At 38.6% G+C, this 18589-nt stretch overlaps 1 protein-coding gene across 2 annotated transcripts; it reads left to right on the forward strand.

The window, feature by feature from the left end:
- Positions 1 to 3391: 3391 nt before the first annotated feature.
- On the forward strand, positions 3392 to 17605 carry LOC117288894 (b(0,+)-type amino acid transporter 1-like). 2 transcript variants are annotated; one of them, XM_033769763.1, is made up of 12 exons: positions 3392 to 3806; positions 7221 to 7368; positions 8273 to 8527; positions 9232 to 9357; positions 9557 to 9662; positions 10288 to 10332; positions 12488 to 12611; positions 13000 to 13103; positions 13670 to 13766; positions 15450 to 15599; positions 16257 to 16425; positions 17220 to 17605. In XM_033769763.1, exons 1-12 carry the CDS (start codon positions 3654 to 3656, stop codon positions 17309 to 17311), a joined length of 1569 nt encoding a protein of 522 aa, XP_033625654.1. In that variant the 5' UTR covers positions 3392 to 3653; the 3' UTR covers positions 17312 to 17605. The 2 variants fall into 2 exon arrangements, with proteins under 2 accessions (XP_033625654.1, XP_033625655.1); XM_033769764.1 differs by lacking the exon at positions 3392 to 3806 and adding an exon at positions 7074 to 7079.
- Positions 17606 to 18589: the final 984 nt, after the last annotated feature.

Raw genomic sequence — 18589 nt, forward strand, 5'->3', positions numbered from 1 at the left:
AACATAATATAATAATTAGTACATTTTACACATACGGACAAACCTAGGAAAATTCTTACTGATAAATTTCCCCCATCAATTTTCAAAACCTCAAAGGTAAAACATATATTTGGCCTCCCATTTGTTCTGATTGTGCTCTTGAGAATTTGGAAACATACAGGTCCAATTTGTTGCGTACCATCGACACACACAATAATGAACATAATAAACAACATAAAAAGCTGCCGGATTAAAAAAAAAAAAAAAAAAAAAAAAAAAAAACAGTAGGCGTACACTAAGTTATCTTCACGCTACTGTTTGGTTTAAAGACCTGCTTGAACGAAAATGTCAAGTCGTGAACTTTGCTGAATTCCACTTAAAATGTTTTCGATGAATAAGGAAATCGAGTCATATGATTATAAATAGGTTTCAATTGTGTAAAAAAACAATCATTTTGTATGCCCTTGTCCAGAGCTTTTCTGCGAGATTTGCGAAAAGCCCCGTTACGTAATCACTCTCAAAACGTAATAAAAGTAGATAAAGCCGCTTTGTTGCAGCGTGGATGTATAACAAAGCAAACTCCCACAAATGACGTCAGCGGCATTGACCTTTGACGCCCGCTTTCAACGGCAGAAGTGTTTTTAGTTTTTCAAAAAACCTTTAGGTAGGGGCCTGATTTTTTACTCGATAATTACGAAAAGTTCAGAAGTGTACACATATCAAAATTACATTAAAATGGTGAACAAATGCATTATAAACAAGTAAAAATATCATTTCTGTTGAAAACATTCCGCTCAGGTAGCTGTTGGCAGTGGACACTATTGGTAATTACTCAAAATAATTATTAGCATAAAACCTGTCTTGGTGACGAGTAATAGGGAGAGGTTGATGGTATAACACATTGTGAGAAACGGCTCCCTCTGAAGTGCCATAGTTTTCGAGAAAGAATTTTCCACGAAGTTGATTTCGAGACCTCAGATTTTAGAACTTGTGAGGTCTCGAAATCAACCGTCTAAACGCATACAACATCGTGTGTGTGACAAGTGTGTTTTTTCTTTCATTATTATATCGCAAGTTCGATGACCGATTGAGCTCAATTTTCACAGGTTTGTTATTTTGTGCATATGTTAAGATACACCAACTCTGAGGGCTAGTCTTTGACAATTACCAATAGAGTCCACTGCCTTAAATGAAAACAATTTAAATTTGAACACAAGATACTCATTTTAAAAGTCTTAGGGCCTACAGGGCCTCGTTTTTTTTTGCCTAGACGGCTGTGCTCTAAATCAATAAATTTGTTGAGTCTTCTTTTGAACTATACAAGAATCTCTGGACGTTTGGTACGACTGTTCACTTTCAGTTACGAAATGTCCACGTATATGGAGAATATTGTTATTCTTTTGCAATATTTGAAAATAAAACGTGTTTAAAGGCAGTGGACACTTATTGGTACTCAAAATTACTCAAAATAATTGTAAGCATAAAACATTACTTGATAAAAGCAATGGAGAGCTATAGAAAGGTTTGCGTTAGCACCATGTAATGACTTTCTCTAATGAGTTGAGGTGGTTCTGAAATGCACCGTTGGTTTCAACTCGACGTTTCGATCAGTATGCTCTGATCGTCTTCTGGAGAAAGTTTTCTGGAGAAAGTGTTTCTCCAGAAGACGATCAGAGCATACTAATCGAAACGTCGAGTTTAAACCAACGGTTCTTTTCAGAACCACCCTAACTCATTAGAGATAGTCATTACATGGTGTTACCGCAAACCTTTCTATATCGTATTTCCACCATGCAAAGTTTCAAATCCTACAATGGAGAGCTTTTGATAGTATAAAACATTGTGAGAATAACTTAGTTTTCGAGAAAGAATTAATTTTCCACGAATTTGATTTCGAGAGCTCAGAACTAGATGTTTAGTTCCCGAAATCAAGCACCTGAAAGCACACAACTTCGTGCGACAAGGGAGTTTTTTTTTCTCCATTAATATGTCTCAAGTCAGACGACCAATGGAAAACTTTAGACTATCTGCCAATCACCAAGAGAGGGCGCTCTTCACCAGGTAATAGACCTTTTCGCAAATACTGGGGCGCGCGCGTAAAGCTTGAAATTGATGCATTGTGGTCTAGCTGGTATCCAAATTTGATCCATATCTATCCCACAATGCACCTCATTCAACAGTCTGCGCTTGCGCATTGGTATTTGCGATAAGGTCTATGTCAACAACTTAGGAATAGGAGAAGCATGAGTGACGGTCACTGACAGCAAATACCTTGTGTTTTGCGTGTTTTTGATTTTGTATTTTAGATTTAGCCAAACTGTATTTTGTTTTTCACAACACATTGCCAGCATAAACCAAACTGTTCTCGAACAGGACGTACTGGACACGAGTTCCCCAAGGATAACAAGCGGTATGCATGAGTTTTTGGGAGTGTTTCTTCTAGGGTAATTAGCACAAATTCCAAAATGCTGACCTACCAAAAATTGAGAAGAAATCTGAATTTTAGTTGTATGACAATGTATCTGATTTAATTTTCAAGAGGCTGAGAGACTTCTAAATATTTTTTGAGTATTTTTGAATTTTTAGTATTACCATTGTTTGCTATAGGAGTTGTGCACCCTTACCTGATAGGTCTGCTGCCCTCTAGTGGCAGAGCTTTCAAAAAGTCTCCCATTGAGTTCAAATTTTTTAAACTCAATTTGGTCGTCGAAGCTGCGAGAGACAATTGAAAGAAAAAACACCCTTGTCGCACAAAAAGTGTGCTTTCAGATGCTTGATTTCGGGAACTAAACATCTGAATTCAATTCAAATTCCAATATATGCATAAAATAACACTAACTGTGACGCCCGAGATTGTTCTTTTCCGAATATCTAGTTTTCCAATTCTCATCTGATTGTACATGCGTTTGTCCAGTGCACTGGACAAACCACTGCAGTGGTTGGATTTCAGACTTTGTTGTCCAGAGTCCCCCCCCGGAAGACTTGATTCAAGTCCCGTGCTCGTGTGAGAGGACCTCAAGCATATCGGGTCAGCCCTAAGTTCCCTGCTTGTGGAACGTCACTTGGGGTTGGCCCGAGGTGCATTACGTCACCACGAGAGGGCGAGTGATGGTTCGATTAGCTTATCAGGGGCTCCCCGAATGAGCACCTTTAGGATCGACTCTGGGAAGCTAATCGAACGCACATATAGGTTCATTTTCCCGAACATGTGCAAAGAGAGTAGGCCTACATACACGCATTCCTAAACGTCCATAGAACTCATTATGTAAAGTTCGTGCCCTTTGTGATCAATGTCCATGGGTATGTGCTCTCGGGCTTTCTGGTTGTCGTTTTAAAAAGAACACCATTTTAAAAACTAGAATTGCAAAGGTAGGCATGACTGGTGTACCGTGTATACCAGTACCGTAAACTCATTGTTTAGTTATCCACTAGGTTTTTACCCAGGTCACGGAGTTCTGCTTTGGTTGGCAGTGATATGTAAAACCCAAATAATTCAAGTTCGCCTCTGGTTCTCTGTTAAGGATTTTACCGTACGACACAACTGAACAGCTTGTTTACGGGTATACGTTTTGGGCTAAAAACAACCAAACAACAAGAGCGCATTGAAGGTGTGTGACTATTGTCCACCCTGTCATACATTTTGTCCTGGAGGAAACGATTGACTCTCCTGAGTAATGTCTACCGTGCGAGATAAAGATGGCCCTGCCAAGTATTATGGAATGACGGCGACGGAAGCTGGACGAGACGGGAAAGGCAAAAGTCACTCGCAGGATGGTTCGAAGCATGGAGGAAAAATTAGTTCGAAGGGAATGGAGCTCAAAAGACAGGTGACTGTTATTTTTCAGTTCAGTTCAGTTCAGTTCAGTTCAGTTCAGTACAATATTTATCTCTAATTCCTCACTCGATGACAAGCAAAGTGATACACACAATTTGGGAAATTAGTTGCATCACATTATAACAGTATTAGGGAGGTTCAGCTGCACGTTACGCGAGCAATAACGTGAACGTGAACGTGAACGTGAACGTCGGAAAATGGTGTTGTTTCTATATAGGTGACGTCACCACATTGGTCTTGATTCATGCTCACGTGTGACGTCTGCAATGGGAGTTGCTGCCTAAAAGGTTTTGTTTAGTGCAAACCAAAGACACGGAGGAGTTTACAAACCCTTCTGTAAAACTGTACTTCAAAAAAAGTTTCGTCTGTGATCTTTGAATGTCTTTTCTAAATTTAAGTAGGAATGAAACTTTGCATTGTGGAAATACGATTAAAGGAACAAGTTGCCTTGGATTGGACGAGTTGGTCTATATTAGGGTTTAATGCGTAACGCAGTAAACCGATTTAACACCGGGAAATATGCATAATTATAGTCACGTTGCACAGTCGGGGCTAAGCGATTGGGATTGTCAGGGCGCAATCAGACGTGGTTCCATTGTTCTTTTCAAACAACCAAAGCAATGCATTTGAGGGAAAGGGTGCTTGTCTTTCTGGGAACCGTCATTGAATATTCTGCCACCGAGGAGTTAAGATAGATTGTATTGTTGCGCAAAATTCCCTCCCTCCCCCCTGGGTTTAATGGAAGGGTCAGGGTATTACGGCATACGGGATACAGATTGAGTTGACTAATAATCTTACAACTTACACTTAAAGCGGTAAGTTTAGGTTGTTCCTATAAACAAGAAGCTAATAGGCATGGCAGCCTGTGAGGAAGTGGTAAATTAATTTATGTGAATTGATATGGATAAATATGGTGGTAATAAAATGATGTGATTGTATATAAAGAAGTAAATTAATTTGGTACCTTCTTGGCAACTCGCTGGAAGTGGGAACCTCATTGACCCGGAGTTTTCTCCAGTCAATGAGTGCATTTATAATTATAATAATTGTAAATGGTCTGGTACCTTCTTTGGCAAATCGCCGAGAAGTGGGAACCTTTGCGGATTGGAAATTTACCGTTCGCAAAGTGAGGAATTGGGAACCTTTGCGAATTGGCTGCAAAGTGTATTTATAATTGGAACTGGTATACTTCTTTATGAGTGGATATCACTGGATGGAATTAAATAAAGGGAAATCCCTTATATTATTATGAATTGGCGTTTTACCACGGAATTCAGAGTACGGAATAAATTAACTCTTGGCAGAGTTCACTACAACAACAAATCCTTGTGTCTGTGTATATTTATCAGGTGGTAAAAAGCGTTTGTAACCATTTTTTATAAAATGCATATGGTTGGAAAGATGTTTTATAAGTAGAATACAATGATCCACACAAGTTTGCCTCGAAATTGCATGGTTTTCCTTTTACTGTGCGAACTAACACGGTCGGCCATTTATGGGAGTCAAAAATTTGACTCCCATAAATGGCCGACCGTGTTAGTCGACGAGGTTAAAGGAAAACCGGGCAATTTCAAGGCATGTTTGTGTGGCTCATTGTATTCTACTTTTACATCATCTTTCTACCCATATTCATTTTATAAAAAACGGTTACAAACGCTTTTCAAAGACCAACTCGACCGATCCAAGGCAACGTGTTCCTTTAAGTAAAGGTTTGCGGTAACACACTTTGTATTGATGATAATCTCTAAACGAGTTGGGGTGTTTCTGAAGAGCACCGTTGACTCGACGTTACGATAAGTTTACTGCAGTGATCGTCTTCTGGAGAAGCCGAATCGTGGGCAAAATTTATATGCTTCTCATGTTTGTCATCTATGATGGCTAGTTTGATTGAACCATTGAACTCTCTTGGGAGTATAGGCCTATCATTTGGGTTTAGTAAATCATATTATTTAGAAATACATATTTTTAAGGGAAAAATTGTATTGTACAATTCCAGTGTAAAGAGCCATGACCCCACGTACTATTGAGTATTGTACTTGGCTGTGCATCAGTGATATTATATTATTTTATAGTGTGCATGCTTCAGCTGTCATTTTTAGAAATTGATTACCCTGCCGGAACCACATGGAATTGCCCCAACCCGATTTCCTCACTTGTGTAGGTGTACACAGTCAAACCGATGACCTGTAAAACGAAAAGGAGCAATATGGTTGGGAGTGTGAACGAGACCAATAAGCCATTTGCGAGTTGAATAAATTCTGGTACAATGACTTGCTTTATAGTCACGATGTACCGCTTTCATTATAGGAGGAAACGAACAATATGTGGAGGTGTTTACCTGCTGTGGGTTTTGTTTTAAAGAAAATTTGATCTCAATTGGTCATTGAAGTTGCGAGATAATTATTAAAGGAAAAACACCATTGTCACACGAAGTTGTGTGCTTTCAGATGCTTGATTTCGAGACCTCAAAATCTAATTCTGAGGTCTCGATATCAAGTTTGTGGAAAATTACTTCTTCATCGAAAACTACGTTACCCCAGCAGAGGGAGCCGTTTCCCACAATGTTTTATACTATCAACCTCTCCCCATTACTCGTTACTAAGTTAGGATGCTAATAATTATTTTGAGTAATTACCAATAGTGTCCACTGCCTTAAACGTAAAAGAGTGAAAAACCACTCGTTTTGTCCGCCATACCGCTCTTGCATAAGTCCATAGGGCGGAGTGAAAGACGATTTGGAGTGACTAAAATTACCGGGTCAGAATTGATCGCGATTCCAGGTTCCAAGGGGGCTGATCCATTTCTAGGTCAGATGACTCGGAATCCGTGCAACCCTGACCCGATTTTGTTTTGTTTTGCTAATGTATTTTGAGTAATTACCAAACGTCTCAAGTGCCTTTATATGCTCCTTCTAGTTGTATAGAACTTTATCAAGGTGCCGCCATCTTTGATTTCTTCCATTCAAAGCACTGTATAGACCTTTCTTTTGTTGATAAACAAACCGCCTTGGTTGGCACGGTCGGCCGAATGCTAGTAAAACACTCAATCGTAAAAACAGATGTTTAAACAAAATTGAACATTTTCTGCAAACTTTCAATTAAATAAAGTACCTCTCATAATTAGTTGTTTTGTTTTAAACAAAATCAACAAATTTAGTAACATTGTTACCAAAAATAGCGATCTTTTCTTGATTTGCACTTATGGCTTTCCATAGTTTTCCAATCTGGGTTGGCAAAAACTCGGGCTGTGACGTTGCAAAAGAAAGGTCTATAACCAAATCGAGACTGAAATGATAAATAGTCTGGTTCTTTTTATTGTACAATGACTGCTATACGGGATACAAGGAACATGACCAAGATGATGGCAGCACAATAATGGTTAATTGTTTGTTTGTTTTGATTGGCAGGTTGGATTGATCAGTGCTATAGCTATGATCGTCGGATCAATGATAGGATCTGGAATCTTCGTATCTCCAAAGGGAGTCCTGAGACAGACCGAAAGCGTTGGGATGAGTCTGATAGTCTGGATGCTGTGCGGAGTGATTTCCATTATGGGTAAGATAGTGACTAACTGTTTTGAAACAAGGAGGTTTTAGGGCCTTGTCACACTAGGCAACTTTTACAAGCAATTTGTGTTGGCAACCAACTGCAGTGCAGGCCACAGAACAACTTCGGTAGCACATGAGTAATTTTCCAAACAGTGTCTTACACGATCACCAATAATTGATTGATTGATTGATTGATGGATGAAATCTATTATCCCTTACTTAGGAAACTAAAATGGCACTGACAAAGAATAACTGTATGCAAATACAATGCAAAGGATTTGTGAACATTCACATAATATGAATGGATTATCTTCTTGGAGTCTGCCTGTTGCCACAAATTGCCTCGTGTGACATGGCCCATTATGGTGATTGTCTTCACTCTTTTTGTACTTTCAGAACAAAATATGCTCTTTTTGGTTGTGAGCCAACGAATGAGAGTGAAGATTCATCCTAATTTCAAGAGAGTGATGTATTAGCATTGTATTGTATTGTATCCGCATGCTGTCATTCACTGGATTACACATGACGTCAATGGCCGCCATCTTTGATGACAAGCAATGGAAAAGTGCACGAGTGTACGCGCTTCGCACGACTTCGAGGCAATGGTATAAGCTTCATCATGCGTGCACCTTTCATCCAAGATGGCGGACGATGCAAGGTCTATATCAACTGCCACATGATGATAAGCAATGGGAGACTTTGGGACGCTTGGTGGCAGCAGACTTACTAAGTAAAATGCATTGTTCTCGTTAGTGAGCACGCTCAGATTACGTAAACAATGGCAATTTACCTGCTGTCACCTCGCACTACTCTCAGCCAATGACAGCGTTTCACGCGTGCATTTTATCAAAGATGGCGGTCAATGACGTGATGTGAAATCCAAATGTAGGTTCAAATCTCACTCTCTACAGGTGCATTATGCTACGCTGAGCTCGGCACAGTCATTCCCAAATCAGGAGGGGAGTATGCTTACCTCTTGGACACCCTAGGACCCATCCCTGCCTTTCTCTTCTCCTGGATCTCAACCATTGTTATTCAACCATCGGGCGTGTCTGCCGTCACTCTTACCTTTGGTGCATACGTGTCACAAGCTCTCTTCAATACCGACGGAGGAGACTGTGACACGCCCACTATTGCCCCAAAGCTGTTCGCAGCCGTTGCAATATGTGAGTGAAGACCGATACGTCAGGATTACCATAATGTAATTAAAACAATTCAAATTTAATTACATTGTCATAAGCAAAGTGGTACAATATACGAATACATGGTATTAAAGGCATTGGACACTATTGGTTATTACTCAAAATACTTATTATAATAATACTTTTCTTTATTGCGAGTAATGGGGAGAGGTTGATAGAATAAAACATTGTGAGAAACAGCTACTTCGACAAACGATTTAGCTCAAATCTTCACAGGTTTGTTATATATGATGCATATTGTTGAGATACACCAACTGTTGAGATTAGTCTTTGACATTTACCGATAGTGTCCATGTATTCAAATAATGAACAGAATAGACGTAAGTTTGGTAAGCAAAGAAAGGGAACAGTGTGGAGGCCGATTCGATAAGCTAAGGCGTATGTAATCAGCCTGTGGACAGACATAGCTGACAAGACAAACGGACTATAAGACATAGACCTACTTCCTGGTATCTATAATCTGACAACACTATCCCAATTACTTTTTCGTTGGTGAAATTAACACCGTGTCGGCGTTGTCACATGTATATACCAAAAGAATCAAACAAGGTGTAGAAAATGAACATACGAACATTGTTGATACATTTTGTATGTCGTCTGGATTATTTTGTAATGGTCGGATTATATTATGTTTGTTCTTCCCCTATTTGTCCCGATGTGAAACACAGTACTGATTCTGTTCATCAACTGCGCCAGCGTCAAATGGGCGACATCGGTGCAGGTTGTCTTCACTGCGGCTAAAGTTCTTGCTCTGGTCATCATCATCATCGTTGGAGTTGTCAAGCTCTGTCAAGGTAGGTGATCTAATTGGGGTGGGGACTTTTGGGACGCTAGGTGGCAGCAGACTTACTACAACCGGTAAATCCACAGACATGTGTTTGTGGTTAAACCCACTGAAATCTTCAATATTTTCGCCGGTTCAGTTTTCACCATAACTCTTTAATTTAATGGTTAGACTAGTTAGAACCAACTTGTTTTTTATTTATCATTCAGGTGAAGTCTCTAATCTTACTCCGCCGGAATCTTTCGCGTCTTCCACATATGAGCCGTTCGCATATGGAGTTGCCTTTTACCAGGGGTTGTGGGCTTACGGAGGATGGTAAAGAACTATGCTTGTTTGTTTGTTTGTTTTTGTTTTGTTTTTGTTTGTTTGTTTGTTTGTTTGTCTTCCCGTAATAAAGGGAACTCGACAAAACTCACACGAGCGGATTTAAACCGTTTAAACACCAGGCTTGGAAACAGCCAATCCCTCTCATACAAAGATTGGTTTAACAACTATAGTTACAGAAAGAAATTGTGATTCAGAATACAATATGACAATCATTCTAGTCTTTGTAAACTCAGTGGTTAGCTTGGGGGATTCGAACCTACAACCTTGTAGGTGCAAGTCATGTCTAACCAGTAACCACTGGTCAGCGCCCCAAATCAATCAACAACAAAACGCAATTTTGATTGTAATGCATGTAGTTGCATACGTCCAAACCGAAACTATGTGTTAAGTTTATTGTAGTTAATAATATAAAGCACATTTTAAGTGACATCTTGGACATTTTCTTCAATTTACACATTGTCTAATGCATTGTGTGTCGCTGTTGAAAGTGTGTCGCTGTTTAAGCCTGTGGTGACGTATTCACGTTTTATCCAAAGAAAATTATCTTCAGAATACAAATTAAATATTTGTATTTTAATACTTAAAAGTATTCGTTATTGCTTTCCTTGTTTAGGAACCAGCTAAACTACATGACGGAGGAATTGGTCAACCCCTACAGGTAAATATCAGTCACTTGATCACCTCGTTAACAATCAGTGAAGCACATTAATAGGCACATAACAATACCACTCAGAGCTGCCCGCAACCACCCTCTGCCGCCCTCTATTTAATATAGAGTGCCATGTCTCAGTTCGGATGCCTGCGCGTGATTGGAGTCAGTTGACAGGGCACCCCAACAGTTTGGTTAAAAAAATCCTGCTGCACTCTAACTTCACTCTAAAAAAAAAAAGAAGAAGGTATTTCAGTCTTATGCATAGAAGGCACTGGAAACCTTTGGTAATTACTCAAAATAATTGTAGCATAAAAACTTACTTTGTAACAAGCAATGGAGAGTTGTTGATATAATATAAAACACTGTGAGAAACGGCTCACTCTGAAGAACGTATAGTTTTCGAGAAACAAAAAAGTATTTTCCTAAATTAGATTTTGAGGTCCCGACATCGAGTTTTTTCTTCTTCCATTATTATTTCGCAATTTTGACGACCAATATTGAGTTCAAATTTTCACAGGTTTGTTATTTTGTGCATGTTGAGATACACCAAGTGAAAATACTGGTCTTTGACAATTACCAATAGTGTCCAGTGGCTTTAAGCAGCTCTATCGAGTTCGTGGACTAGTTTTTGATGTGTCAGTTGGTAATTTTAATATATCGCCAAATCGTTGCAGGCGGAAAATACGATGTTACTATGTAAACCGCTCACAAAAAGTAAGGAAACTTTTTTGAATCCAGTATATTTGTTACTATTTATTACTCTCTTTGTATATGGTATATATCAATGCAAAGCTGAACTGTTCCTCTTCAAAATGATACCACAATTGCAATGATTACATGTTGCTGGACTTGACCACGTTATCGAGAATGAGACAAGGTCACAAATCAAATGTGCCAAAATTAGCAATTTTGTGTTACCGTGTGAACAATCAAATTGACACTGTAATTCAAACAAGCAATACAACTTACTGATCTTAATCCACTTTATTGAGACAGGAAGTTTGGTATAGAGCAAGATAACTTACTGATCTTAATACACTTTATTGATACAAGAAGTTCGTAACGAGTGGATAATCCGAAGGCGTTGATGACAGCCTGGCACCTTCTTCTCATGCTGCACAAAAGTCTTGTGATGCGCTGATGATGAGGGATGGCGTTCCATTCTTCATTAAGGAACCTGGTTAGGTCAGCCGTAGTTGATGTGTTGGTGGTTCTGGCGCGGACAGCGAGTCCAAGCTGGTCCCACAGATGTTCCATGGGATTCAGGTCTGGACTGTTAGCGGGCCAATCCATCCGGTGCACCCCAACATTGTTCAGGTACCAGTCGGGCTCGATGGGGGCGAGCGTTGTCATCTTGAAAGATGGCATTTTGGTCCAAGAGTCTGCAAGTATGGGACTGCAATCGGCTGTAGAATATCGTCTTGCAAATACCCATCAAACAAGGTGTTTTTCAAGAGATAAGGGTTAACTGTGTCTGATGAGCTCACTATTGCAAATCTTTGTGTAAACCATTAATGGTTCTGAAAAGCTTGATCGGTTTGATTATTGAGCATCACCTATTGACCATTTAGCACAGACAACGGTAATTTTGGCACATTTGATTTGTGACTTTGCCTCATTGTTATTCGTGTAGCCAAGTTCAGCAACATGTAATCATTGCAAATGTGGTATCATTTTAAAGAGGTACAGTTCAGCTTTGCATTGATATATACCATGTACAAAGAGAGTAATAAATAGTAACAAATATACTGTATTCAAAAAAGTTTCCTTACTTTTTGTGAGCAGTTTAGTTTAAAAAATATATATTATTTGGTTTGCGGTAACACCATGTGTGTATCTACTTGCCAGGTAGAGTTGTTCGTAGAGAACTGTCTTGCTTCTACTGCCGCGGAGTAGATAATCGGAGGTTCGGGAGACTTCTCAGTTCTGAAAAGAACTGTCCTGCTTTTTAACTATTACTAGGACGGATGGTATAGAAAATAGACTGGACTATTAACCGTACTGCCGCGAAGTCAGTTCTGAATTGGTCTCAACGTTTCGACTAGCTTGCTCTAGTCATCGTCAGGAGACTGAGTCTGAGTCAAATATAATATATTGATACCTCACCATGCAATGCCTCAAATCCTATATTGTTTAAAAAGGTTACCTTGTTTTTGTTCAGGAATCTTCCATTGGCCATCATGATCAGTATTCCTCTGGTGACGATACTGTACCTTTTGGTGAACATCTCTTACTTCACTGTCATGACACCAGCGGAATTACTGAGTTCTAATGCAGTCGCCGTGGTGAGGCAGTCTTTTTTTCTGTAAAAACCCTTTCCTTCAACAAAATAATCTCTTCGATTGTCCTATTTATTACATAGTTTGGGCAAATTGTTTTAAAGGTCACTGCTAAGCCAAAGTCGCTTGCTTAAACACTGAACCAGGTATGACCTATCTATGATCTAAAGGCAGAGTGTACTTTTGCTTACCATTTGATTGTTTTCATCATAATATATTAATGTATAGATGTATACAATAAAGATTTAGGATGAGGATTAAGTCAAAACTCGCACTAAGGTTAGTAGACCAGGAACAAGCTCCGTTCTGACATGATTGTCCATGTATAGGCAAAAAGAGGCTCGGAAGTTTAGATGAGTTCTAACTCTCTACCAATCATGTGTTTTTTTAATAGACTTTTGCAAATCGCACCCTCGGCCCCATGGCTTGGATTATTCCATTCTTTGTCTGTTGCTCTACCTTCGGTGCTGCTAATGGATCTGTCTTCTGTGCGGGACGGTAGGAAACTTATTGCGTCTTTTGTTTTTGAATCGAACGCACCCACTGTGACGTCAGGCTAATTACCATTTTAAAAATATTTTTGTTTATGCATTTTTATTACCATTTTGGTGTTATTTTGCTTGGAAAAATCTTTTTAGTTGGGTTATTTATAATATTATGTCCTCATAATTCTGCTTTATCTCCTATTTTGTTCACGTCCAAGTTCAGGTTCATATATCTTTCTTCCATATAATAGAAACTTCCAATGTACAGTACACGCCTGTCTTAATGTTCATGCATGACGTCATAATTCTTACCTAAAATGAGGCCATAGGCGCACGTCCGACACCACTTGTATCATCAGACTGAAATTATTTAAATTTTAAATTACATAATTATTATTGCACCCAGTTCACTTAAAATAAGTTTCATCATCTAAAATTCAGTTCTGCACTTCAGTCATCGTAGCCTCTCACCAAGGCCTCATTTTCTCATAAAGTTAATGTAATGATTGTGTGTTTTTAATGACTATATGCATTCAAACTGAATGATGTGTGTGCACAATGTATCAACCCAAATTGTAGGTTGGCATTTGTGTCAGCCCGTGAGGGTCACACGGTGAAGGTTTTGTCCATGGTTCACGTCAGGAGATACACACCCATTCCAGCTCTCTTTTTCCAGGTAACATTTTGAATGTTGATGCTTGTTATTAATGCTATAACCCCTCCGCCCCCACCACAGAAAATAAATAAACAAATAAATCAATAACAGGTAACAAACTTAAAGACAATGGACACTATTAGTAATTGTCAAAGACTAGTCTTCACAGTTGGTGTATCTCAACATATGCATAAAATAACAAACATGGGAAAATTTGAGCTCAATCGGTCGTCAACGTTGCGAGATAATAATGCAAGAAAAACACCCTTGTCATACGAAGTTGTGTGCTTTCTGATGCTTGATTTCGAGACCTCAAATTCTAAACTTGAGGTATCGATATCAAATTCGTGGAAAATGGTTTCTTTCTCGAAAACTACGTCACTTCAGAGAGAGCTGTTTCTCACAATGTTTTATACTATTATCCTCTCTCCATTAGGCCTACTCGTAATCAAGAAAGATTTTGTGATAATAATTATTTTGAGTAGTTACCAATAGTGTCCACTGCCTTTAATAGTCTAAATAAAACAAAGACAAATTAATAAAATGGTATAAAATGTTACAGTAGTATTAGCAATAGAAAAAAAAAAAAAAAAAAAAAAGGTCTACTGAGCAACCTTCCTATAACCTCAATCAGAGGGCGCCCTTAATCTCTTAAACTTCTTTAGAGGGTCCAGGCAGTTTCAATAAATAATGTTGAATGTTTTATTTTCCAAAGCAAGCCAAACTTTATCATGATACCTACACTTGTTTTTGTCATTATTCTTATTATTAAAAAAAATGTTTTGATACCGGCGAGGTCGAACGGGTATCTTAGTCTGACTCTCTTATGGAACAGTGGGCAATCAGTAGTACTAAATTGCATCAAGAAAGGTGTGGTATCATAATTTTAACAAAAACAAAGGTTGTTTAAAGGCAGTGGACACTATTGGTAGTTGTCAAAGATCAGTCTTCTCACTTGCTGTATCTCAACATATGCATAAAATAACAAACCTGTGAAAATTTGAGCTCGATTGGTCGTTGGAGTTGCGCGATAACTATGAAAGAAAAAACACCCTCGTCAGACGAAGTTGTGTGCTTTCAGATGCTTGATTTTGAGACCTCAAGTTTTAAACTTGAGGTCTCGAAATCAAATTCGTGGAAAATTAATTCTTTCTCGTCACTTCAGAGGGAACCGTTTTTCATAATGTTTTATACTACCATCCTCTCCCAATTTACTCGTTACCAAGTAAGGTTTTATGCTAATAATTATTTTGAGTAATTACCAATAGTGTCCAGTGCCTTTAATGTTGTTTGTAAGAATTATGTATCTAGCGAGAACCCATGTTTCAACAGACTGTGTCGCACCTGCTTCCTATCTCAAAGAATCACAAGGTTCTTCGCGAAACTTTATGTCTCAGCCAAAATGTAAGGCAGCAGACGCAGAGATAGTACTGTCCCTTAATAATTTATGTTTATCCCCAGTAAGCCTAATTGTCACACTATCATTTTTGCACTTCTTATCTCTCCAATTTGCCACCAAGTAATTGTAATTTCAAACTTTTTATGACCTTCTGAATTTAATGTTAAGCTTGTCATTGATGTAATTTTTGAAAACTAAATTATGTTTTGTTTTCACTTTTTTTGTATTGTAAATAATTGCAATTCAGCACAATTTTGTAATAAATCTCTCCCTGTATATCACTTCAATGTTTTTTTTTGTTACAGGCAGCCATTGCACTTCTTATGATAATTCCTGGCGACTTTGACACTCTGGTTAACTACTTGAGTTTTACCGCTTGGACGTTTATCGGTCTGACAATGGTCTCTCTACTCGTCTTGCGTTATAAACGTCCAGATGTTCACCGCCCTATCAAGGTAAACGTGACGGATATCTCTACTCTCAATATGAGACTTGTAAACGCTAGGTGGCAGCAGACTTACTCTGTAAATTTCCATTGTTTACGTAGTTCTGAGCCTGTGCATATTACCGAGAACAATTGATTTTACCTGGTAAGTCTGCTGCCACCAAACGTCCCAAAGTCTCCGATTAAAGTTATCCGCATGCCATTTACTTTATGAATCAACCTAAAACTGTCATCGACCCCTTGTATGTTATGTAACAATTGCTTAGGTCAAACACTGAAAACATGAACACGCCACGCACAACTAAAAACAACCATATATAGTGTTTTACTTGACTCCAGTGAGGGTGTTCCTTTGCTTTAGAAAGTTCGTGCAATGACAAAATATTTAACTATAGTGGTTGTTTGGTAATGCAATAGAGCATGCACTCAGAAGTTGAAGTGCGTTGCGATATACGCTAAACAGCTCGGCCAGGACAAGCTAAAACAAAAAATTGTATTCATTATAAAAAATCTAATGTTCTAAAATAAGCGCATGCTCATAACTACGCAAACATTGGAAATGTCTGCTGCCACCTAGCGTTCAAAAGTCTACCATTGATTGATCAAGTCCTCGTCGTTTTCCCTTTTGTAGTCGATGTTTAACTTCCCGTCTAAACCCTCTCTTCAGGTACCCATCGTCATCCCTATAATCGTCTTGATTGCTTCGGTGTATCTTGTCGTCACCCCCGTCATTGATAGACCAGCTCTGGAGTACCTCTTCGCAGTCCTCTTCATCATGGCCGGACTCTTCTTATACGTGCCATTCGTCTACTTCAAATTGGAACTGCCATTTATGAGTAAGATTTGTGTTCCTTTAAAGACAATGGACATTATTGGTAATTGTCAAAGACTAGGTCGTCGGAGTTGCGAGATAATAATGAAAGAAAAAACACCCTTGTCACACGAAGTTGTGTGCGTTCAGATGGTTGATTTCGAGACCTCAAGTTCTAAATCTGAGGTCTCGAAATCAAATTCGTGGAAAATTACTTCTTTCTCGAAAACTATGGTACTTCAGAGGGAGCCGTTTCTCACAATGTTTTAAACAATCAATCTCTCCCCATTACTCGTCACCAATAAAGGTTTTATGCTAATAATTGTTTTGAGTAATTACCAATAGTGTCCACTGCCTTTAAAAATGATGTAAAAGTAATTATATACGTGAACAATTTTAGTCTAAAATGCACTGTACACATTGGTAATTGTCAAAGACCAGTGTGCTCACTAAGGTTGAACAAACTACTTTTTGGGTTTTCAGATGCCTAAAGTAAAGGCTTAAGACTTTTAATATATTTCAAATGAGAAATTACAGCTTTCGCTTACTTAAGAGGGAGCCGTTTCTCACAATGTTTTATTTTATCAAGAGCTATCCATTACTCGTGACCATGTAAGTTTTTATGCTAACAATTATTTTGAGTAAATACCAATAGTGTCCACTGTCTTTAACATCCGAATATATTGACTTTTTGTCAAGAATACAGATCAAGCCCGTGTGGAAGATGGTGTCATTACATTTTATACAATAAAGCGAGGCTATACATCGATTCCTTAAATTTGGTTGAAATTAATATCCAATCTTTATCTTTACCACCAGAGCATATCACAGTATTCTGTCAAATGTTGATGAAAGTTGCACCAGCGGGGTATTTTAAAAGTCAAGAAATCGAAGCTGAGAAATCGACATAAGCTGGTGTTTTCTTCGAGGGTATCACAACAAGCTTGATCTACGAAGTCCTAAAAGGAACATGACAACACAGAAAACCAGCCCGTATACACAATCACTCTAAGGCACAATTTCATTAAGATGCTTTGCATATTAATTTGATCTGCCTTCAAACAAAAGGTAACAGGGGACCAGTCACAATCTACATTGTTTCAAGCTGAACAAATAGCCTTATGAATTCGGCTATAGACGATGTGACCTCTGACGTCACACAAAAACCATAACATGATTCGCGCGCATACCGCCGGGCAAAACCTTTGTGTTTTGGCAGCCAGCTAGAAAGTGTATGCAATCTTACCATGACTACGTGTCTTTTTGCCGGCGAAACATGACGCATACAGTGTTTTTTTTCAACAGAGGGCGGTTTGAATGTAAACATAGGTCACATCTTCTATAGGTGCTTTGTGCATTAAAAAAACAACTTCTATAATGTTTTACACCAACGTGCAAACTTAGTTTGACGGTCAGACACACATGTTGTTATAGGCTGTCTGTCACGTGGAGTGTTAACTGTCAACCATTATTGTGTCTATTTCGTATTACTTGCTTTATAAATTATTAGGGGTAGGCTAACTATGGAATAAGTAACTACATGTGTCAGTTCCCCTATTGGCGGCAAAGGCGTACGGTATCCCCACACTGCCGTTTGGACAATGGTCTGGTAAGCGATGTCAGCTCAACCTTTATCCGCGGTGCGTTTATTTTTATTTTTACGATATGCACTTTTGACCATTTAAAGTAAAGGGTGTAGGGGCCTACTATAGTATATGATTTTGAAATATTATTTTACCTAATTAATGTTTGAAATAAATGTATCCCCATGTTGATGTTTCATGTGTTTTCAATCTCGTCTTTTGAGATTAAAACTTGCCAGAATAATTATGTAAAATTGTAAAAAGTTTTTTTGGGGGAAATTTAAATATTTTAATAAGACGCAGATAATGTAGGCCCGTATTTGTTTATGCTCACCTTTTACGTAACAGTAATGACCTAACAAGAGCGTTTGGAAAGGGATTTTTTAAAGGCATGTTAAAATGTAATTAATTTTGAACTGTCAGTAGGCCTATATACACTGAAGTCATTCAGGAACTGATTTCAGTTTAAAATATTTGACTGACAGATGAGATCTGGGCCCAATTTCATGGCTCTGCTTACCGCCGAAATCTGCGCTTACGCGGCTCGCGATTCCCCGCTTACGCAAGCGCCGAATTTCTGCGCTAGCCTTGTAAGCGTAGAATGCC

The sequence above is a fragment of the Asterias rubens genome, chromosome 4 (assembly GCF_902459465.1).
Source record: "Asterias rubens chromosome 4, eAstRub1.3, whole genome shotgun sequence".
Taxonomy (NCBI): Eukaryota; Metazoa; Echinodermata; class Asteroidea; order Forcipulatida; family Asteriidae; genus Asterias; species Asterias rubens.

What these genes read in the sequence shown, in the direction of transcription:
- LOC117288894 (XM_033769763.1), top strand. Translation starts at nt 3,654, where the DNA reads ATGTCTACCGTGCGAGATAAAGATGGCCCTGCCAAGTATTATGGAATG. An exon ending in GAATGGAGCTCAAAAGACAG is followed by an intron (nt 3,807 to 7,220) that starts GTGACTGTTATT and finishes TTTGATTGGCAG; the next exon opens with GTTGGATTGATCAGTGCTAT. An exon ending in CGGAGTGATTTCCATTATGG is followed by an intron (nt 7,369 to 8,272) that starts GTAAGATAGTGA and finishes CACTCTCTACAG; the next exon opens with GTGCATTATGCTACGCTGAG.